The 23129-nt window shown below is 39.1% G+C and overlaps 3 protein-coding genes across 6 annotated transcripts; 2 read left to right on the top strand and 1 right to left on the bottom strand.

The window, feature by feature from the left end:
- Nucleotides 1–2491: 2491 nt before the first annotated feature.
- LOC119734692 lies at nt 2492–8327 on the top strand. 2 transcript variants are annotated; one of them, XR_005272094.1, is made up of 6 exons: nt 2492–2933; nt 4793–4951; nt 5722–5825; nt 6150–6200; nt 6456–6668; nt 7145–8327. XR_005272094.1 is itself a non-coding variant. In XM_038208222.1 (6 exons), exons 3-6 carry the CDS (start codon nt 5769–5771, stop codon nt 7333–7335), a joined length of 468 nt encoding a protein of 155 aa, XP_038064150.1. In that variant the 5' UTR covers nt 2492–2933; nt 4793–4951; nt 5722–5768; the 3' UTR covers nt 7336–8327. The 2 variants fall into 2 exon arrangements, 1 of the variants encoding a protein (XP_038064150.1); XM_038208222.1 differs by having other exon boundaries at nt 5722–5781.
- A 5129-nt stretch (nt 8328–13456) lies between these two features.
- Nucleotides 13457–14834, top strand: LOC119735061. The gene is made up of 3 exons (XM_038208752.1): nt 13457–13466; nt 13584–13917; nt 14518–14834. Exons 1-3 carry the CDS (start codon nt 13457–13459, stop codon nt 14801–14803), a joined length of 630 nt encoding a protein of 209 aa, XP_038064680.1. The 3' UTR covers nt 14804–14834.
- Nucleotides 14835–15948: 1114 nt separating this feature from the next.
- On the bottom strand, nt 15949–22988 carry LOC119734881 (U4/U6 small nuclear ribonucleoprotein Prp31-like). Of its 3 annotated transcripts, none has more exons than XM_038208496.1 (12): nt 22932–22988; nt 22291–22499; nt 21646–21703; nt 21349–21432; nt 20735–20832; nt 19875–20033; nt 19592–19709; nt 19230–19387; nt 18914–19131; nt 18173–18374; nt 17570–17668; nt 15949–17034 (listed from the first exon to the last, which is right to left on the bottom strand). In XM_038208496.1, exons 2-12 carry the CDS (start codon nt 22465–22467, stop codon nt 16924–16926), a joined length of 1482 nt encoding a protein of 493 aa, XP_038064424.1. In that variant the 5' UTR covers nt 22468–22499; nt 22932–22988; the 3' UTR covers nt 15949–16923. The 3 variants fall into 3 exon arrangements, with proteins under 3 accessions (XP_038064424.1, XP_038064427.1, XP_038064426.1); XM_038208499.1 differs by having other exon boundaries at nt 22291–22494; XM_038208498.1 differs by having other exon boundaries at nt 22291–22489.
- Nucleotides 22989–23129: the final 141 nt, after the last annotated feature.

The raw sequence follows: 23129 nt of genomic DNA, 5'->3' as shown, positions 1-23129 counted from the left end.
TTAATCTTCGCATAGCAATAAGCCATTGCAATAACAGAAATGTTAATCAATATTGGATGAGTCAGTGTCAAAACAGAAGTGTTCATCTTAATTGTGACGTAATTAAAAAAGCTTTATTAGTAGTTAAAGGCGACTAAAGTGCAAATAATATATGAGATGTAGCCTTAGGCATGGACACAATATTTAAAGGGGCACTACCGCACTAGGTCCTGAAATCCCCGAAAATGTCATGTTTTTTATTCTTTACTTATCCTATTGCAAACATCTGGTCGAAAGGAAACCAACCATTGTAAAGCGCATTGCGAGCTCCGGCGGTCCTGTTTTATTATTATTATTATTATTAACCTAATGTCTTACCGTTCCCGAGAAAAAAAACCCCGAACAAACCCGGTTGTTTACATCGGACACGACGGAATACGAATACGTTTTTCCTGTCGTTTTCAGACAATGCACGATATACACGTTGTGTCTATACAGTACCGTGCTCGCGAGCACCCAAACAGCTCGACTTTTTTGGGTCACAAAATTGGACCCCGAAAGTCGTTCTCGCACGCACTGCAGGAATAACACAAAACGCCCACTTTTTAAAGGATAGTTGTGTGGATGTTATATATCCCGCTCCTTTTAAATGTTCTTTCCGATTAACATCATTTCGTTCAAAGCGCGTTTTGTAGCCCAATTGGGCTGTTCCAGGACGCAATGTCCCTTAAAGCATTGATGGTGACCCAATCAAATGAAAGAAATTGTAGAAGCAACATTATTAAAAGACGAAATTCAGTTTGATACTCTTTGGCATTACGCACACTCACAAATCCAATAATCATTTCATTGGATCTGGTCAGTTTCACCCTTAAGTCCTAATATAATGATCGCTGTTTTTTAAAAAGGGCTTATAATGATCAATATTGAGAAAAAAAGTCTATTGTGATTCATATCGGTATAGCTTTTTCATGAACAAACGTGACCACTTCAATTTTTTTACACATTTTTATTTTGTGTCATTTCTAATGTGTAGTGATATGGTGTCTTTAGAGTACTGTATGAAAAAGCTGTTAACATTCAAAATCTGTTAAAAGTTTCCCTTTTTAAAATTGTGTTTGTCTTAGATCGATCAGCTCTTAATGACAACCTCACACTCACAAATCTTGGGGTGATCGATCATTTTCTCACGCAGGTCCTCATCTTTGGAACAAACTACCCCTCGCCATTCGCAACATCTCATCGCTTTCTGAATTTAAAGTTGCCCTAAAGACCTATTTGTTTCAGACCACTCAGAATATTCTTGTTTAGTTAAATTCAATTGTTTTGTTATTTCTGATTTGATATAATTTTTGTTTGCGCCATGAGCGTCATTTATGGCGGATAATGGCGCGGTATAAATTTCCGTTATTATTATTATTATTATTAGCCACTTAACAGCCCATCAATCCTATGAAACTTTTGAAATGTGTTTGAACCTCATGCATAAATGGTGCTTGCTGCAAAAAAAATGAAAAGGGCACAATCAAATACATGTAGGCCTATAACAAAACAAAAGGTGTTTCCATGCTAGATGCAAAGGAAAATAATGCACTCACAATAAGATCCTAATTGTGTAAAAAGTGCATGTATTTGACAGAAGCATGCACCTATCTGAACCGTAATTTACTCCTAAAAGTTAATTGAACTTGTCAGACTCCGACAGAATATAAACATGTCGGATCATTACTAAAAAGTAAAGTGCACTTCAATTATTTGTTATTGGACTCAAATAGCTGTGAGGGTATCCTTTTGATATCAGCAAAATTAGTTTGTTGAAACTTTGCCATTTACAACTCAAACTCTGATGGTTGAAAGTCGTCGTAAAGAAATAGGGCCTACAATATTTTGCGAAATTGGCAAACATCATTGACACGGCATTATGCATGGCACGGCGGCTGTTGCTCATGTACGGTATCGTTCAGCATTGTGCATAAAAACCAACTGCAGTGGTACGGTTTGACCCACTGATCTCCATGTAGTGTGTAAACACAAATGCAATGTTCCTGCGCGCTCGCGCGCAACTTTCCGCGTTGCATGATGGTTGTTTTTTTATTTCACCGTACCGACGCACGGTGTCACGGTCTCACTTCTCCGGCGTGCTAGCTTCTCCGGGTGGATTCGGCGGATAATTGAGCACGTTACAGTGCACGTTACATGAGCACGATACATGCTCATGTGTCCGCTGTGCTTACTTTTCCTCGGGCTGTGTTCTGAAGTCTACCAAGCCCATTAATAACACAGTGAGGGACATCCAAGAATGTGTTATGTAACACTTCCTGATGGGTCAATTAAGTCATTCCATGGTCTTGCAAGCATTCTGATTCGTGTTCCCAGCGTCATGCATGTGTGTGTGTGTTCATGGAGGAATAATTAAGAACGAACTCCTTGATCCGTGTTCTTGCTCGTTCGTGGTCAATATTGTCTTTATTATTGCAACCATGGCTTAAAATAAATGTGCATTTAAATCTTTTTTGTTATTGGGAGTTAATAGTGCGTGCCACGAAAATTCTGGATTGGACTGGTACCCTGTAACCATTAATACAAATAAGATCCTACGTGCACAAGTACAACCCCGAATAACTCGGCACACTAATACAGTGACGAAAATGTACACTACTGCGCAATTTTGTGCATGCGTGTTGAAGCGAAATTTCCCTTTAGGAGAAGCTAGCACGCCGGAGAAGTGAGACCGTGACAACGGTACCTGTCGATGATGTTGCCGCGCCGGATGCGATGACGGCGAACTCCGAAACACGTGACGTGCACGGCGGGTCTGCACATATGGGTCTTCTGCACCTATCATTCACTTCCGCGCTCTATGCCTAGGCCTGCATGGTTTGGACTGATAATTGACGCGGCCATTTTCATCTCTATTTTTGAGGGGCCGACGCGTGCTTGCGATTTTTTTCCCGGTGAGTATAGTACGGTACATTTCAGTGGAGCATAATTATCATCAGGTAAATTATAGCGCTGTTTTAAGCGTTAATTGGAATCTTGGTGTATTGAGCTATAAATAAAATCAACTTGGGTAATGTATTGATTAACGTTAGTATATATCTTTATGACGACGTTAATTCTTTGATATACATCTGTACTCACTGACAGTGATGCTTGACCTGTACAGGTACAAGTAGGCATGCTCACGTTCAATGTTTGGTGAATACCGAGAAAATGGTCAAATACAACTCATGGGGGGGGGGGGGCTGTGTTAAGAATTTGACTGGCTTAACGTGAAGGGTAGGAACTAGTACTACATGTGCACGACATCTACGTGCTCACCATGGGATTCCACAATCAACTCGTACAGACCAGAGTTGCTGACTCGAGTCATGTGACTTGGACTCGAGTCGGACTCGAGTCGCTATTTTTGTAACTTGTGACTTGACTTGTAAATACCAGCTTTGACTTGTGACTTGACTTGGACTTGCAAACAATGACTTGTGACTTGACCTGGGATTACAAACAATGACTTGTGACTTTACTTGGGATTGCAAAAAATGACTTGTTACCAACCCAAGTCAGACGCTACTCGAGCGACCCAATACACTTTAATTAAGCTATTATACTTTTAACTAGCTTTTTCATTCCAGAAAATAGACCTCAGTGACTGAATCCAGTAAAATGAATAGTTCCCACTAGTTTAAAAAGTGTTCAATAAGACTGTCACAACAAACTACAGTTTTCAATGACCAATTGTCTTTTGCTTAATGTATTGGTTGAACAAACTTTGAAAGGAACCTTTCATGAAAAGAAAGAAGGCCTTTGTCAATTGCATGTAAAATACCGGATAGCCTAACCCATTGGTAGGCGTTTAGTATATATGAAAATTGAACAATAAGGTGTTAGTATACTACATGTAATCGAGTGAGGAAGTCTTTTTTTCACGGTCATCTCAACATTTATTTCTACAATGTAAAGTAAATTGATTAAAGTATACAAAGGGCTAATATCCGACAGATATGTGATAAACGACAAGAATTAGTAATTGCAACACATTGAAAAAGGGGAATTAAGGAGGCATGTTCAAAATAACTCGTAAGTTCACGCCAGGTTAATTCTTTTAGCTTATTACAGCTGGACAAAATACTGTGCAACTTGACGTGTTCTCGGACAAAGATACTTGTGACTTGACTTGTTTTTAGACCAAATGACTTGTGACTTGACTTGTGACTGGACCTAATGACTTGTGACTTGACTTGTGACTGGACCTAATGACTTGTGACTTGACTTGGACTTGCAAATAATGACTTGTGACTTGACTTGGACTTGCAAATAATGACTTGCTGCCACCTTTGGTACAGACATGGGTAAATCAACTTGTCCCGCAGTCTGGCATTTTTCACTCTTTGAATAAACATTTAACATAAAGCACGGTAAACTTCTTACCAGATGAATTGATTTGCAGTTGCCTGGCAGAAACAGAATGGATACAACAATATAGGCGAAATATTGCCATCGTTATTTATTTTTCCACCGTCCTACTCCTATTGTAACCTGGCCCCAGAAAAATTAACATCTGCATACTTTTGGAACTGGAATTCTTACGATCCGAATTTGTATCCGTTGTTTGTAATCGTTGAACCTTCAGTCAAAGAGTATTTTAGGACCTTTTCGATTTTAAGCAGTATTCAGTGAATGTGCATACATTTGAATTGTAGTGCCTATATATTAGTTAAAATTACTCATTACGACAATTACTCGCCCTGATGTTCATAAAAGCAATTCAAAATAGCCAAGCATGTCCGTATCTTGTTATTTGTCTGTGGTTCAGGTGCACCTAATGAACGAAGGAAAGGCCTCATTCGACTCAGTGAATAATATAGTACAGCTCCAAATCCATTCACTACAGCTGCAAGCAAGCAATTGGATGCAGGGTTGATAGCTCTCTTCACACTAATTGGACTATTCCTGACCTTGGTGGTTGCTATATGTAAGTGATATTTTATATTTTGGATGATCAATAATGCTTGCATTAGATAATTACGATTGCTGATACGAGGGTCGATTTTGTGTCTTTGTTTTTAAAGAAATTTGGGGAATTAAATTTTATTCATCACTGAGGAATTCGCCACATAAATTCTCTGTGCAAACATTTGGCTTATTTTTAAGTCCTTGATCCATGTCATTTATCCACATTCACGTGACTACACACCATGATCATGATACGCCTACTTCCTCCGTGTGCTATACCAGAATTATTTTGTCACAACACGTCGTCAGTGAACCATACATCTAGCTAGTTAATTAATAAAACTTAAACATACATTCCAAAAACCCAGAACCAAAGCCAAAGGATGCCCCGACACGATCATGGCCGAAAAGTTTGAAATTGAAGCTGAAAATTAATAGCTAAATTGTAAGCTACATGAAGGCGTAGGCCTACACAAAAATAATTAATAATACTATGAGGATTCGATCCTCAAAACATTTCAAGCTCGGCCAACTAAAAGGGATCGAGTTTTACATGCATTCCTAGAGGATATTAAGTCGTATCATTTATCAGCCTCAGCTACCCTGTTTTTAGCTGTTTGTGACGTGTGATGGAGCATTCTGATCACAATTATATGATTATACGTTTATATTGGTTTTTTTTTGGGGGGGGGGGGCCGCGGGAAGGGGTAGGTATTGGTATTGCCGATGGGATAAGACTCCCTTTGCCAAACGTCATAGTTAAACTGTGCCCTTATATCCTGTTTTCAGTGGTGTTTCTGTTCGGCACCGCCGTGGTTGGTAAATGCCGGAAACTGATGCAACCTGAAGGTGAGGCACTGTCTTGGAATTGTGATCAATTCTATGGCAATAAGGTACTTTTTCCCTTCATTTTCCTAACTTTACCCCCTGTTACTTATCTTAACAAAATTAATATATAATATGAATTTGCACAAAATTCGTTCTTTGGGGATAAAAAGGAAACACCCATCACATCACCTATAAAATGTGTCCAAAACCTAAAAAAAATCATTTAAAATGAAATCCTTCCGTCCGATCGACTAGATCAACTGTTATTTCATGAGAGCAGGGAAAACCAGCACATACAAACCAACCAGATTTGGGGAGGGGATAGAACTTAACGCTTGATTTGATCATAAATAGTATGACTTTAAAGGGTTTCCACCTTTACTTTCCAGAGCAAACGCATACTGGGAATCACACCTCTTTGGAGATGGAGCAACCAAATGGTAATTGAAAATGTTTGTTTTACAACTGAATCAAAGCGCATAATTGACGACTATTTAGAGTTGAGGCTCTTTGAAACAATGTCTGTTTTTTTCGGGAATAGCCTTTCAGAAAACAATCTTATACGTTTTCCAGAAAGCTAAGGTTTCGTTTTTGTTACAGTCTCTATATTTACTTTGTATCTGCAGGTCAGAAGACAAGTCTTGAAATACTCTATGGACTGCGAATGACTTTCACATATTTATTTTTCTCATCAGCCGAGTCTCATGGCGCTCATAGCGATCAGCCGGACGCGAGTGCTGGAGGGGGGTCGTCTGCTAACGAGCCAGGCCGTGGCGCTGGGAGATCGGTACACATTGAAAAACTTAACATCACTGGGGAAGACTGCCCATTCATTGGCGAAATTAAAAGCAGCAAGATCAAGTTTAAGGGACAGCAAAGGAGTGCAAGACAAAATGAAACCGACTCAAGTATGTACAGTATTTCTTTAAACCTCATTATTCACGACAAAACATTGTACGTGTAGGGTCTGTAGTTGCTGTAAATCAATTCAAATTGTGAAAAAGCGTTTTTGCAATTTGTTTTTGATACAATACCAAATTTCTGCAACAGCTTAATCCAAAATTCAGATTCATATTTAAAAGTTAGTTAATTCAGATTCAGTGAAGACTAAACGACGCCACATTTTACCAGGATCAAACAAGAATGCATGGTCCTAAGAAAGTCTTCTCAATCGCCCTTTAAGAAAGGTTGTAGTTTGGCACAGTTTTGCACGTTTTAATTACTTTGAATTATACGCTGCCGATATAATGTTATTCTGATCAGAATTTTTCCCAGTTTTTCTTTCAACTTGAACAGTTAAAAAATTCTCCCGAAGTTATCAAAGCTAAAATATAAGCAATCTCCTAACCATTCGACAATGGATCATCCTTTGTATCATATACAGCAGTAGGAGGTCAGGAACCCGACACGATGGAACAGCCTAACCCACCTGGTGCGCCCGTTGGCGGCGGTAGACCTATGGGAAGCAGTGGGGGCTTCAGTGGTGGGACGGAATTCAGAATTGAGAATTTAAATGTTGGAGGGTCTGGCAATCCTGTTATTGGTGTGGTAGAACATTCTGACATTACATTTTAAAATAGCTTTTACTTAAACGGTCCCACAAAACACGACAGTCGCAGTCAAAAATCTGCAATGCCTCATTATTACATTATTAAAGTATAACATTATTTGGAATTTCAAGTTGGTTACACCAATCCATTCAGAAGCAATTATTGCAAAATCTCGAATGAGTTGCACTGAAAACTTTTTGTTTCATTTCTGAGTTTTGGTTCGTATGAAATTATGAAAAACAACAAGGCTTAACATTCCAATTATCGTTTGCCTTTCTCGATGCAATTGTCGTTTAATCAACTAGAAAAAAATAGAGCGCCGTTAATTGAATGCTTGATTTGGCATTGATGTATACTATGTCTAGTGCACCTTGACACTCACATAAGAAGGCAGGCCTAGCCTAAGCATATAGACACAGAATTTAGGATTTCTTGGGACCAATCAAACTAAACACATTGTAGTAACAAGTCCATAAACTAATGCGAAGATTCACTTCATTGGGCCCATATTAAATTTTTGTGAGTATTCATTTAATAAACTTGGAATAGCCAAATGTATTTTTTCTGAAATATTACCAATTTGATGACACTAGCTGTGTTTATTTTCTTACATTTATGCAGAAGAATGAGCAGAAAGATAACCGACATATTAAAAAAAAAACCAATCTAGTGAAATCAAAAATGCTGCATACAATTTGGGGATATGCATTTCACCACTAGGTCTATAATGATCCCTGCATGCTTCTTAAAAAAGCTAGCTTTTAGATTTTCTTCGCATTTCATAAAAAAAGTACCGCACTTATAATTATCAAAATTGAAAGAAGTCTATTTTGATATATATCGGTTTATTTTTTCAATCAAATGTGACCTCTTCAAATTTTTAACACTTGCTTTTTAAAATCAGATACTGGCTAATGTGCAAAGATCTGGTGTTTTTAGAGTACTGCACAAAAAGCTGTTTACGCATGGAATGAATGTACTAGAATTTGCAATAAAAAAATCGTTTGTCTTACAGTTTGTTAATTTTTGCAGGTTCAATCAATTCTTGCTTAAAGCCCCTGTTAGCTCAGCTGTCCTGTAAAACTTATTTTTTTTTTAATCTTTAGATGTATTTATCTCACCCTGCAATGGTGCTTGTTGCAAAATAAAAAAAGGGGCACAACAAAATAAAATAAAACACAACAAAGTTAAGTTGTGTCCAGGCTACATGTTAAGGAAAATAATGCACTTGCAAGGGCGGATCCAGAACAGATTTTTTTTTTTGGGGGGGGGGCTTAAAAACAAATTTGGTCCCCCCAAATAGTGGGGTAAAAAATTACGGTGTGGGGTTCGGGGCCTCTATGGTGCGATCTGAGGCAATTTCTGACAACTTTGACCATTTTTTTTTGGAGGTGGTGGTGTACGTATGCCTGCCTTTATAGCGACGTCACTTAAAAAATCCACCCTTGTGCACTTGCAATGAGATCTGAACTGCGTGCGTAAAAGTGCATATTTGACAAAAGCTTGTACTTGAACATTCTTTACTCCTAAACGTTGAACTTGTCGGACTCTGACAGAATATCAACAGGATCTCAGATCATTATAAAAAGACACTTCCATTATTTGTTATTTGGACTCAGCTGTGAGGGTATTTTGAATAGCAGAAAACGTTTTGTGGAAAGGTGGCAGGCACGGTTTGAACTGAGATTTCAGTGCTAAAGGTGCAAAGTCTACGGGGTGCTTGACGAAGTAATGCTGGACGTATGAAGATGACGACGATCGTACCGAATGGTTTGGAAGCATGTCGCTGATAGGCTGACGAAACGTTGCACATTTACACCCTAAACTCTGATTGGTTGAAAGTAGTATTAGGAATAGAATATAATAAGGCGAAGTAAAAAAAACCCGTTTTTCGTCCCCGCCCGCTTCCTTTTTGCAGGTCGCTTGGATTTTTTTATTATTTTTTATTTTTGAAAAATGCAGTAAAAAAACACCAAAAAGTCCACAAATTCATCGCAAAATAAGTACTTGCGAAATATGTGACCAATACAACACTAAATGACACTGTAAAAATGTTCGGTTCTCTTGTCCAACTTTTCTTTCATTTTAAAAGTGTCTTTGAACGGTGGAAACACCAACGGTTGCAGGAAATTTTAAAATGGCGGCCATCTTAAAAAAAAATAATAAAAATAAAAAATAAAAAGCCCCTCTTCCTCCTTTTTTTCTCAAAAACCCGGACGAGAAAGTTCTTTCGGCCTAATACAATGATTATAATTAAATAAACGAAACAGGCAAGTTGTGCACGTGCAAGATTTGCAAACAGCGGGCAAAAATTGGGGACCGATCGATCGAGGGAGAAATAATTTTATTTTTGTCTAAATTATGATTTCTTTTGCAATATACGATGACACACAGCGTTGCACATTTTTTTCGTTCACCATTATGCATTGCCAACTAAACTGCACTCGGCATGTATTAAACACAGCTAGCTGCGTGCTGGTTGTTTTTTTTTTCACCGTACGGTGTCGAAGTTCACGGATGCATTATATACATAGTGACAATGAATTGACATCCGAACTCCGACCGTGGATCGATCATGTCACTTCCACGCTAACTCACAGTGCAGTGAGTTAGAATTGACTGGATAGAATTGGCACTACATGTATTTTCATCTGGGCATGCAGTGCTAGTGACTTTGTTTTCCGGTGAGTAGGGTGCATTTAAGTAGAGCATACTAATATTAATCATTACATGTAAACACAGTGCTGTTTAAGGCGCTGTGTGGAGCTAAACAAAATCAGTGGTTTAATTAATCAACAGTAATATCGATATAGGGCCTAAAGATTAGTTTTCCGGTCTCTGATGCGAGACTATGCAATGCGAGACCAAAATACTCTGTTCTTGGTGGGTTTTTTTTGGGGGGGGGGGGTGCTGATGTACAATGTACCAAGTGTGTGGTCGGCTATAATGTGTAGAAACCAGGACATGGGATTCCCCGAAGGTTTCTAACCAATTATATTATAGGCCTATACTAGGCAGATTATATTGTGATCATCATGAAGGAATTTCTTAAATCCTCATTTATTTTGTATTTATACAACACCTGAATAAATCCCCGTCATCTGATTGGTGAATTGTAGATCACGTGACATATTATTATTCGGTATAATGCACGGTGCGACCATGCGTTATACCCATGCGTTATACCGTTTCACTTTGCGCTTGTTCCATGACGCGGTATTTTGTGTGCAAAATGCATGCTGGTGTGCGCGTTCAGCGTAGCGCGTATTGTTCCAAAGAGCCAGCGCTACAGCGTTGGGTTCAAACATTTTCGTGAAGGGGTAGTTCAACATCTTTAAAATCAAAATAAATTGTAGTTTATAATTTACCAATCAAATGACGAGAATTTATTCAGGTGTTGTATAAAACAAATAACGAATGTTTTACGTTCGTGCGATGGAAAGAATAATTTCATTCGGTGACAGATTGAATGTTCTATTCCACTCGGCTTCGCCTCGTAGAATAGAACATTCAATCTGTCACCTCATGAAATTATTCTTACCATCACACTCACAAACATTCGTTATTTGTATACTGTCAGTCATTTGCTTTTACTCGTTGAACCTTCAGTCAAAGAGTGTTCAGGACCTTTTTGATTTGTAAGCAGTGCATTCAATTTGCATGCATTTTAATTTTAGGCATTATTATAGCGTTGTTTGGGTTAAAATGACTTATTACTAGTCCTAGATTTTATAAAATCAATTCAAAACAGATCATAGTAACCGTATCTTTTTATTTTTCTGTGGTTCAGGAGCCCTACTGAACGAAGGGGAGGCCTTAGTTTGACTTGAATAATATTTATTATTATAACACCTCACCCACAGATTCTGTGTCTTGATTGGCCGGGAGCGAGTCACATGTTACTTTCTAATTTTGCTATCTTTCTGTGCACGGCCAAAAGTACTATGCGCATAGCAACCAAAGTACTATACCATTAGCAACCAAAGTACTATTTTCACGGCGCGGTATTTGTGTGCAAATGCATGCTGGTGTGCGCGTTGCGCGTTGCGCGTTGTGAGTAGCGCGTATTATTCCAAAGAGAGCGCGCCGCAGACTTGGGTTCAAACATTTCGTGAAGGGGTAGTTTTTAAGAGAGAAATACATTTTCCACCAATTTTGTATCGAAATTGAAGTTTATTTCAGCTGTGTTCAGATTTAAATAATTTAAAATATTAAAATCAAGCAGAATCTATGGGTGAAGTGTTATAAAACAAATATTAAATGCTTTATCTCGTGGTGAAGTAAAACTAGCCTCCCTCGGTGATGGATCACCTCGGGAGGCTAGTTTTACTACACCACTCGAAGCATTCAATATTTGTATATTAGGCCTATACTCACTACAGCAGCAAGCACTAAGGCATTGGTGCAAGATTGATACTAGCTGTCCTAACAATAGTTCTACTATATTCCTTAGGTCGATCTTTTAAGGGCCTAAAAGTAAAAGATTTTTAATTTTTTGTAGAATCAATAGCTTGTATTAAATAAATTTTATTGTTCTTTAGTCATGTTCCCTAACGTGGCGCACTTCGACATAATTCCTCCAACTTAATGTCCTCATGCAGTGTTGCCAAATTTCTTTGTTGACAAACTTCAAATTCATTCAGTGAAATACCGGTGCTTTTACCTTATTAATGCTTGCTATTTAACCTCTGTGAACAATTTCGGTGTCATGAAATTTAATCTGAAATTCAACAACAGTGGCGTCAGGAAATTGGGCACAACATTGGCCGAGTGTTCCCTAACGTGGCGCACTTGAATAAAACTCGGAAAATTTCACATTAACATTTAAGAATTTCTGTAAAGTTGACAAATTCTGATAAACCATCATTATCTTTACTTACATACCCAACTAGAAGTTTGCCAGAAAATTATTTTTTTTGTTTAAGGACATTTTCAAAGAGTTCATTGTGCACTTCGAAATAATCAAATAAAATCGTAAAATCACGAAGAGGTAACTTTTTCTTCTAAATTTGTAACGCGTAGTAAACTCGTGATTTATGAATGGGAGTGTTTAGAACTCGATGAAATATCACTTTTTGTGAAATGTCAGTCAAAACTTGCTTTTGCTCTAGCTAGGCGCCACAGCAAACAATCAAAGCGCGCCATGTTATGGCCCAGCCTCAATAACAATAAGAATTACGATTGTTGAGGCCCGAGGGTCGATTTTGAGTCCTTGTTTTTAAAGGAATTTGGGGAATTAAATTTAATATTTCAATAAGAAATTCACCTCATTAGATTTCTGTGCAACTACACACCATAAAGCAGTATTCTCCGGATATACATGCACTATGTATCGTATACGCGCTACTCGCAACACGTTCTCCAGCCCCCAAAACCACAGCGCCCCAGAGGGCGCCCCTATGTATACACGATATATATGGACGTGAACGACGCGAAGAATCCCACAAGCTTTTGACGTTTCCCGGATGGTTAATGCTCACAAAACTGCACCTCAAGTGTCAGAACACATAGCTGAATACTCTCAAACATATCAATTTAAAAACCGAGCACTTCAGGAGCTGAAATTAAGCAAAACGAGACTTACCGACAGGAGAGGCTTCAGCTGCTGGTCGGTGCGAAGTTGCAAGATGCCGTATTACCGATCAAGGCTAAAATATTCGTCAGCCTAATAAGTAATTTCTTTTCAAAAAATAATTGATATAAAATCTCTTTACACATTTGTCTTCAAAGCCAGTCTACAATGTTTTACACAAATTACAAAATGAGTTGACACACCAGACACAAAATAATTTAGGCCTCGTGAGCTTGTTTCTATTTTCCATCGGCGCATTAACACCATAAAAAATCAATAAAAGCATGGTGCAATAACATCGTGCATTTCTCATCCATTTTTTTTTCATAAGCGACTTGGGAGACCAGCTAGTGCATGAGAGTAAAATATACGAATGAAAGATAGAACGTTACGATAATAATACCCACTGTGGCACGCCATGATGTCAATTTTCCTTTCTTTTCCAGGTCAAACACAGGCTGCAGTTTACAGCTTTCTAGGGATGGAACAAAGCGGTATTTGTATATTTCATTTCAGAATAATTAAATCAATTTGAATTTGTCTGTCAAGATGAACATGTAGCCTTAAAACAAGTATGTACATAAGTGTGACGCTGTATGTTTTGTTGATTTCTCTTTTTTTCTGTTCGTCACAATTTTTTTTTTATCTCAGTTTGGAGGGGGAAAAAGCTAACTTCAAATTCTTATCATTTTGTTTATTAGCAAGCATTCAGCAGCCTTCAACCGATGAAACAGATGCGACCCCAGTCAGGGATCCGTCAGGCGCTCCTAGTGGGGACGTCGGTGCCGGAGGGCCAGCAACCCAGGCTGGCGCCGATGCAAGCAGCGGTGCTGGCCCAGGGGGAAGGTCGTCAGCTCCTCAGGCTACTGCAGCCCGCAGCGCTGGTGGACCAATGATTGGTGAAATGTTAATCACAGGGGAGCAGTGCCCATTCATCGGTCATGCAGAAGACACCGAGTTTGAGTTTCATTCGGTGAAAGCGACAGGAGGACAAGCGGGACCAATGCCAAATGAAAGTGACCCAAGTATGTTAAAGTGATAATTGTGCACGGCCTTGCAGTTTTTCCAAAATTAAATAAATACCTTGAAATATGTACCTGGATGCCCCATTTATCTTTACTTTCACTCATTGTATTGTTAGTTCGAAGATACATCAAGGTCTTTTTGATGAGGGTTTCATGTTAATACAAATTTCCATAGACCAGTGACCATTATGTAGGGCCTACTCATCCTGGATAAATACATAAAAAAACATTCAGTGACAGTGGATAACATTCTGTACAACTGCCGATAGAGAAAACTTATGGTATCAAAAAGGACAGATTAAACCTTTCAAATGGTGGAACTAATTTTAAGGGGCTCCCCCGAACCAACAAAGATTTAAAAAAAAAAAATCAAATAACAAGATTTGTTTAAAACTCATTAGTGTGCCTCCTCCAGAAAATGGGGCCTCCAAAAAAGCTCAAAGTGCTGTCCTGGAATTTACACCTGTCCACTCATTCTTAATTGCAGTTCGCGACCTTGAAATTAACTTCATTTTTTTTCACGGAAAGTCGAACACAGTACTTTTCTCTACTAAAGCTAAAATATTAAGTTCTCTTCCGACTATCCATCTTCGATCTAAAACAAATTCAGGGATTGTTATTGTCTGTTTTCTGAGTTTGGTTTACGTTTTTGGTATCTTTTATGTATAGCAGGTCGACAGGCAACAGAAAGCATGAGGCAGACCAACCCACCAGATGTGGTACATATACAAGGTAGCAGCAGTGTTTACAGTGGTGGGGCTGGTGTCGGCAGCGGGTCAGTGGATGGAAGTGGGCCCAGAATTGGCAAACTGACAATATCTGGATCAAATAATCCGGTCATTTTGGATGCTACAAGGACCAAGTTTACCTTTATAAGTACTTCACATAAAAAGTGAATGTGTCAACTGTAATCACTATAACAAATCACAAAAAATGATCAGTGTCAATTGTCAATCGGTCTTTACGGTATTACATTTGTACCATCTTGCCAAACAAAAAAATTGACATTAAAGAAAAAAAGCAATTGCAGGAATGATTGCAAAACTCCTCGATAATGAGTTGCCAGATGAAACAAATTTTCATCAACTCATATGGAATGATTTAGATGTACGTTATTGCCGTTAAAATATTTGTCCTCTTAAATCATTGTGTGACTTAGACGACCAAAAAAAAAGTAGCGTAGGCATAGATGCAGTACTAATTACGTGGCAACGTATGTCACCACATGAAACCTAACGAGTATGTGGAGCAAAGAAGTTAAAATCAAAATGCAACAGCTTATTTTTGGCACTTTCCTATATACAACCCCTAATTAACCAATAACACTAAAATTAAAACAAATGCACATCATCCACACTGGTCCAAAAAGTAATGTGATATTTATGATATTAATGTATATTAACTGAATTGAAAAGGATTATGCAAATGTAATTGTTTTGTCTGAAATATGCCATGAACTGATTTTTTTTTTATTATTTACGCTGAATTGGCAATACTTTTTTTCGGCCATGCTGCACAAAATGTATGATCTCTTCAAGTACTTTGTGAAAAATCACTATTGAATAATATCAATTTGATTGTAAGTGGTAGATATAATTTCCAATCAAATTGGATTTTCTTAAAACTATTTTTCTACTGTTTATGAACAAACTGTGTCTGCCTGTAAATGTGTTGCCATTTGAAAAATAAACGTTTTAAAATCTGTAATTGTAAAGCTCTTTCTAGTCCTACATCTGGTTTATTCTTGCAGGATCAACCCGTTGTCCAGCACACACTCTGTTCAGTATTCAAGTCAAGCTCTTGTAAACTTAACCGACTGGACCGAGGAAGCTTTTGTCAACTGAATTATTATGACTTTTCTTTCATGCATCTGCTGAATCTGCCAATTTTTTTTATATCCTACCAAAAATGGCAAAATGGCAAAAACGGTGAAGTACAGTGTGTGCCCCCCCCCCAAAAAAAAGCAGGGCACAGCGTAAGGGTTAACATATCTAGGAGCTGGATTCAAAGCAAAAATCACAATTGACATCAGAAGGATACATGACATGTTCCAGAGAGGTCTAGTCCTTAATATTCTTTATTTCACAAATGTGAGTCATCAGACTCAAACAAAACATAAAAGGAGCTTAAATGAAATAAACAAAATACACAAACTAAAAAAAAAAAAATCAAAATTGCCTCCAAAATTACATTTTAAGAATGTTATAAGTCCCAGTATAGATGTGTCTGGAATAAAGCATAATACATGTAAAAAAAAAACAGGGCCAACTGTTCTCCTAGTATTTACACTTTTCATAGGAAAACATCTCTTAATGGGTGGGCACTACAACATCCTCAAAAGTGTTGAATCCTCAAAAAAGTATTGAATTGTGTGCCGCAGAGATGCAAATGTTAACGTAGTGCTGTGCTTGTCAATGCCGGTGATGGGCACAATCAAATTTCTTATTCGTGGGTCTTTTAACTATTAACTGACGTAATCAGTGGCAACTGTTTAATGTAATAGATGAGAATGTTAGAATTTGAATCACTACAGCAGCTTTCTATCTCTCACGGCCTCGAAAGAAGACCTAAATTGAGGGCGCTATACATCTTATCAACAACTGTCTTGACAAGGCACTTAGGATACAAGGTAGCCTTGTATCCTTGTTTCTGAAGATCCTTTCTGTACGTCACTGTCGTCACGTCACCCAACAAGGGTGTATTAAAAAAAATTATGTTGTCATGATTCTGGAATTCAAAGACTACTTCCCAAATGTGTCCAAACAACCATACGCAAGTTGGGAGTCAAGTCCGATGTCATCATGATGTCAACAGAGCATGATGGCTGTCATCATTGGCTTCCATAAACGATCAATCTTACTGCAGGTCCTTTGCTCACTTTCCTGGTACTCCGTTATGGAACCAGCCAAGGTATATGCACATAAAATATCACCCACCGTGAAATACAAAGCTGCCAGTTGCTATGGCAATGACCTTCTGACCTTCAAGTGATGTCATCAGGTGGGTTCTTCTCGGATCACTTGGCACCAGAGAGCACTCTCTTGAAGCCGGAAGTCGTTGAGAAATATCCGGCATTTGCCTCCGAGGCTTTTTTCTCAGCTGCCTGGGGGTTGACAATCTCCAAACCCTGCCGAGGAAAAATAGTAGATAAGTCTTGTATACAAATCTTTATAGCATTGTTAGACGCCATTGTCATCCAAATTGGGCATGTTCTTGATCAGGCAGTGACAATTCTCTCCAAATCGGCAAACAGAAATAATTCTAAATTCGTAAACATTTCTTTAACTCTAAGGACTTTCAGTTGTGTTGAAAAAAAAATAGACCAGCTCTTTGAGAATTTATCACAAGTTGATGTGTTGATAATTTTTATACAGGAACAATTATTTCTCAACAAAACAACAATAAAACTTCATTTAAAATTAAAGGTTTTCATCTTTCAAAGTTACTTTGCTGTAATTCACCTACTAATAACTCTTGTTTACCTATTACAACCCACATATGTAAAAAGTAAGAAGTTGACAGCATAATGCATCAAACCTTCTCATGGTCCTTTTTTCTTATTTAATTAAGACAGTTTTGTTAAATGTTGCAAATTTTACAATATGGATCACACATCCGAATGAAACAAATGATGAATTAAACAGAATCCATTGAAATCCTACCTGGAGGGGTGTAAAGGCAACACTTGAAGCTGTGCCTGACGTCTCCCTCCCTCTTACTGTGGATCGACCGCCGTGGGTCTGCTGGCGCTGTAACTGACGCTGTGAGCAACAAGAAGACAAACAACAGACGAGAAAATACAATGTAATTAGCAAAACTATAGGTCACAGCCACAATGTCTTGCAAGGTGTACTGACTTGAATGGTCCTCAGCTGCTTCCTTGCTTAAAAAAACATATCAGTTTGCTTTGAAACTTAATGGAATTGGGCCCAAAGTTAAATTTCATTGCTCTGCTACCGTTACCGAAAATTCCCCGCTTACCGCAGCAGAAAATTCTGTGCCTGCGGTTCACTTATTTCATGGGTTGGCAAGGCATTTTGGCTTCTGGGCATGCATGCATCCCGTAACTAAGGATTTTGTGCTTACAGGAGTAATTCACTACGGCATGGTGATCGTAAGCGCGAAATTCTGTGCTTAGCAGAGTCATGAAATTGGGCTCAGGTTGCTTGCCAAAATCTCTGGCAATGTGTTTGGTAGGAATTGGCAGAAACGAGAAACTGGTTGTTTTTTTTGACTTGGCCTTACCTGGTCCCTAGTCTACCCACCTGTAAGCTCTTGGATAGCTTGACCTGTGTCTTGTTATCAACCTGCGGCCCTCGTATCCGGCCCGTCCCTCCCTTGCCCACCTGACCCAAAGAGAAGCCAAGATCGTCTTGGTAGGCATCATCCTCAATCTCCCCAAATGTCATCCGATTGGCTGCCTTGCGCATGCTGGTCATGCCCAACTTCTCTTTCATCTTGCGGACTCTGAGTGGTTGGATGAAGACACACAAGAGGGCTCATATTAGTCTGGTTGTCTAAAGTAGTACCATCGATGAGTTCATCACAATTTCATCACAAGTCTGGTCCGAAGTAAATGATCGGTCCTTTTATAAGTCCAGCCACAAGTAACAGGGGATAAACACTATTCAAAGGAGTGGTTTGTCGTAGATCGTTTGAAAACCTTGTGACTCGAAATGAGGCTGGAGAACGTACAAAGGACTTGTGAGGACTTTTGAGGACTTGTGAAGATTTGGGAGGATTTGTGAGGACTTGTGAGGACCTGTTAGGGACTTGTGAGGACTTGTGACAACATGTGATGGCTTGTGAGGACTTGTGAGGACTTGTGATAACATGTGAGGACTTGTGAGGTTTTATGAGGACTTGTGAGGTTTTATGCGGACCTGTAAGGACTTGTGAGAACTTGTGAGGATGTGTGAGGACCTTTTGAACATTTTGATGGTCTCAGCTACAACACTGCTCACAACCTTTAAGAGGATTTCTTGATGTGTTAGCTTAGTTTTTACCTTCGTCCACCTCGTTTCTTCCTGCTGACGTCGATGGGAGCCGGTAGAGCCTTCGCCTGTTTAGGAGGAGGTGGCTCTTGTAGCTTGGACAACCGACGTTCTATCTCCTCTCTAAAGTTCAAACCAATCGTAGCATTGGTGCTCTCATGGAAGCTGTCTACCCTGGCTGCAAGGGTGCATTTGCCTGACACGAGACGTGCCGCTTTCTTCCTTAAATCCTGGCGGTTGTAAGGAAAAACAAATTATAAGGGTAGCATATTTAATGACGCATTGGCATGGAACTCGGTTCTGGTATACGAGAGGTTAGCACACTTACTGGATTAGTTGCCTGGACAAGGTCACTGTAGTAGATGTAGCCTGTGTGAGGGTTTGTTGCCACACTGGAGAAACCTGAGAGTGTCTTCCGCTGTGCTCCTAGGAGCAGGATGTTACAAGATGGCATCTTAGAGAGGTTGGTTAAGCCTCCTGCTGCTCCTACAAGTAGGAATTGTAACAATCATTCAAAAGACTTGTCGTCAGTGGATACTGCATCAAGAGGCATAGCAATTAGAACGACAACTTGAATTTCAATTCATGACTAGTCGTGTTGTCACAAATTACCATTTGCTTTTGGCACCATTTATGAACTTGCATAAATTTACACTGTAAAACATTTAAGGATTTTTGACAATGTCTTACCCATGATCTTGGCAGCCGTTGATGAGCCGACTATGATGGATAGGTTGGGTGCAATGAATGACATACGGGACTCCACGTAAGCTTGGATTTGTGACTTGGCTTCGTTCAAATCAAAGGCCTGCAACAGATGAAGATTATGGAAATACTCAATGGCTACGACTGGCAGAAACACACGTCAATGAGAAGTGGCTGCAGCCGCTTCCAAAGCCGCATGAGTAATTTCAAGCCGTAGCCATGTCATTCAGATGCGGCTCATGTGTCAAGATTTAACGCTCTTACGTACCATGTCGCAAGCCTCATAGACGGTAGCCAGTTCTTCGTCTGTCAGCTCTGTCCCCTGGGTGGTGGAGGCTGACACACTCACCACCATTATCACCGCATTTGTCAGGATGTCTTGCAGCTGCTCATTGGTCTTTGTGTTGTCGAGAGTGTTGCCCAACTCCTGTAAACAACAAAATGACGAGGGCTATTTCTTTTGGATTCAAATTTTGTTTACCCTATCTTTCTCAGATCCTTCATACATCATAACATTTTAGGCAGATTTTGCAGGATTCAGTTAAGTACATCCCAGTAGCTATGACGTTAAAGAGGCCGACACTCAAAAAAATCAATTGACTGATCCACACAAGCTCAAGTGGTCAAGACATCTGCACTAGTAAGCAGGAGGTCATGGGTTCAAGTCCCACTCAAGCCAGTCTTCGCGTAGGTTCTGAGATAGCACTAAGAATATAATGCTAACAAACTAATCAGGGGTGTGAGTGACCACTGATCAAAATAGCTGAAAACAGCTGGAAAAGGTGTAAAAAAGCTGAACTTTGGAAATCTCCTGTACTTTTGTACACAGCAGTGAGGGAGAAAAGTGAGGGAGAAAAGCTGAAATCTAAAACAACAAAAAAGCTGAAATCAGCTCTATAGCTGAGAATTCACACCCCTGCTAATGTTGGTAACAGAATCCAATACTGAAAAATTACAAATCACGAACACAAAAGTAGAAGGTTCTGAAGGATTCGGTGAGGTTCTAACTTATTGGCAAAATAAATTAAGGGAGTTTGGGTCAAATGTACAAAATACTTTACAAGAAGTCCGTATTGAAATAATGTATTAGTGGAATCATAACTGGTGACACTGCGTAGCTGCACAAACCTTGACTGTTTGCAGGTACTCTTGGGGTGTGGGGACCAGTGATTCTAGCTCAGGGAAGCGTTTCTGGTAGTGATCTCGTACAAACTTGTGAATGATGTCTGTAAAGAAAACAAACACCAAATAGTGCAGAGAACAATCGGTCCAAACACTTTTTAATAAACTGCACAATTTAATTGGTTAATATCAGTTACACTGTTTATTGAAACATTTTGTGTATAACTCTTTAAGTGCGGTGGTAGAAATACACAAGTAATGTTCACCAGGACGTGAACGTGTTAATGCAAACATGTTCATGTCAACATAAAAAGACATCAAAAATAGAACCTACAGACTGCTTTACAGCAAAAACATCAATAATATTTTCTTACATTTTTTCAAAGGGGGACGATCCCCCTTTTGGATGTCAGACCAGTTGGGGAGGGGGGGGGGGGGTTTGACAATCCAAAGGGAGGGGGGGGGGGGGCTGTTACGGTCCAAAAGGGAGGGGGGAGGGAAGGACCTCTAGCAGCATGTGGCACCCTAGACATTACCTTGGGGCCATTTGCACACTCGAATGTTAAACAAAAATACACGGACCACTCCAAAATGGTCAGAACCAATAAAATGTATCTTACTGATTTCATTGTCAATCTCCACACTCAGGTTGTTGGCTTGGACGATAAGTTGATATTCTGGATCTGCCTCCACTGGGCCAACCACTGAAATAATAATCAGTAATCAAAAGAGAAAAGCAATTAATCAAACAAAAAAGCAAGAAACCATCAAAAGAGGAATCCAGCAACATTATGAAACAATTGAGGGAGCACGACAATTCAGGTTACTGCGATGCGTAGAAATCCAGACAACGGGATTTTCATCCTGATGTCTTCATTCTGGTTTGATGAAATTGATGAAATTGGCCCAAATATTACCTTCTTCCTTCCTTGGATTTTCTTGGAAATATTCGATCTGTGCCATCACATTTTTCAACTGTCAAGAAAAATAATATTTAAAAAGCTGGTTATATTTCTATTCAATTAATAAAAAGGTTGTCAACATGTCAAAAATATTGTTTCAAAGCCTTTGATCTTATGAAAATGTGAACTTAACTACAAGGCCGCTCTTCGTTTGAGCGAGACTAATTACAGAAGGGAAAAGCACCTTCTAAATTGTCAAAATAATGAAAACCACATCAACGACACAAGATTTCTAGCACCTCAACCTCACCAGAAGCTGTGAGTGCAACATGTGTATGTCTGGTGGTGAGACTGACATTTAAGAGGTGGCATTTAAAAGCGATGTTTTTTCCCCTGTAAATTGGAGGGTGATTTGTTCAATAATTAAATGCACTGTGCTGAAATTCAGGCACTTGAAAATAATCAGAAATGAATTAACTGCATTGGGATTTGAAACTCAAGACAAAATCCTTTTCATGTCATGTGCTGCTCAGCTGCTGATGTCAATAAAACAGCTATCAGTACCCATTTCATGATAAAACAATGCATATTGAAATAATGAAGTCCTAACTGGGGGGGGGGGGGGAGGAGAGATTGAGGGAAAGGAAATGTTATTGTTACCTCTTTACTATGTCTTAGTTTAGCGATGGACGTGATGGAATCTGCCTTTGTATCCACATCCATCCCAATCTCATCCACATCTTGGATGTCTTCATCTTCATCGTTGACAGCCTCGGCTTCAACTCCTTCCTCCGCAATCTCCTCCAAGTCTGCCAGAAGCTCATCAGCTAAAGACATGGCTACACCTCATGCAAACTGGCTTCAGTTCACTATAAAAAAAAAGGAAATAATTGGGACTTCATTGTCAGCTTCATATCATGCCCATGAGTAGTTGGAAAAACCATGTAGAGCACGCCGCTTTGGTGGCGTATGGGGAGTAGTGGAAGTTTAAAGTGTGCCAATTTTTTACCAATTCGAAATCTTCTGCAGTTTCACAATCACATTTTTAACACATATTTAATACTTAATAGGCCTACTTATGACAATAACGATAAAATAAGTTGAATAACAAAAATAACAAACAATACAATTACAAACATCAAAATGCCCCCCCCCCCAATAAAAAAAACAAGCAAATCTTAACATGCTTAATGTCCGGAAACTGGACTCGCTGCAAATCTGACTTTGAAAACAATTAATAAGTCTTACAAAACCCAATAAGTACTTGAAAACAAACCAAAATGTGAATTTGTGCACTTTACCTCTAAATTGATTGTTGTTAGCCGTGAAATGCAGAGCCTGTTGACAACGCGATGCCGAGTATTAAAAAATAAAAGCAACCAGCTGAACCAAATTGTGGAAATTTCGTTTCAGTGCACGAGTTTTGAAGGGCGCCCTCCTTTGATCAGTCGCCGAGCCCACCGCAACTTTATTAGAAAATTTCACTTTTTAATAATTAA

This window comes from Patiria miniata, unplaced genomic scaffold (genome assembly GCF_015706575.1).
Source record: "Patiria miniata isolate m_02_andy unplaced genomic scaffold, ASM1570657v1 HiC_scaffold_28, whole genome shotgun sequence".
NCBI lineage: Eukaryota > Metazoa > Echinodermata > Asteroidea > Valvatida > Asterinidae > Patiria > Patiria miniata.
Note: the sequence above shows the minus strand (reverse complement) of the source record. Positions and strands in the feature narration are given on the sequence as shown.

Coding starts and splice junctions, on each gene's coding strand:
- LOC119734692 (XM_038208222.1), top strand. Junction 6,201..6,455: donor GGAGATGGAGCAACCAAATG/GTAATTGAAAAT, acceptor TTTTCTCATCAG/CCGAGTCTCATGGCGCTCAT. Junction 6,669..7,144: donor ACAAAATGAAACCGACTCAA/GTATGTACAGTA, acceptor TATCATATACAG/CAGTAGGAGGTCAGGAACCC.
- LOC119735061 (XM_038208752.1), top strand. Junction 13,918..14,517: donor AGTGACCCAAGTATGTTAAA/GTGATAATTGTG, acceptor AAACAAATTCAG/GGATTGTTATTGTCTGTTTT.
- LOC119734881 (XM_038208496.1), bottom strand. CDS start 22,467: ATGTCTTTAGCTGATGAGCTTCTGGCAGACTTGGAGGAGATTGCGGAG. Junction 20,034..20,734: donor AGTACCTGCAAACAGTCAAG/GTTTGTGCAGCT, acceptor TGTTGTTTACAG/GAGTTGGGCAACACTCTCGA. Junction 19,388..19,591: donor AACGGCTGCCAAGATCATGG/GTAAGACATTGT, acceptor TCCTACTTGTAG/GAGCAGCAGGAGGCTTAACC.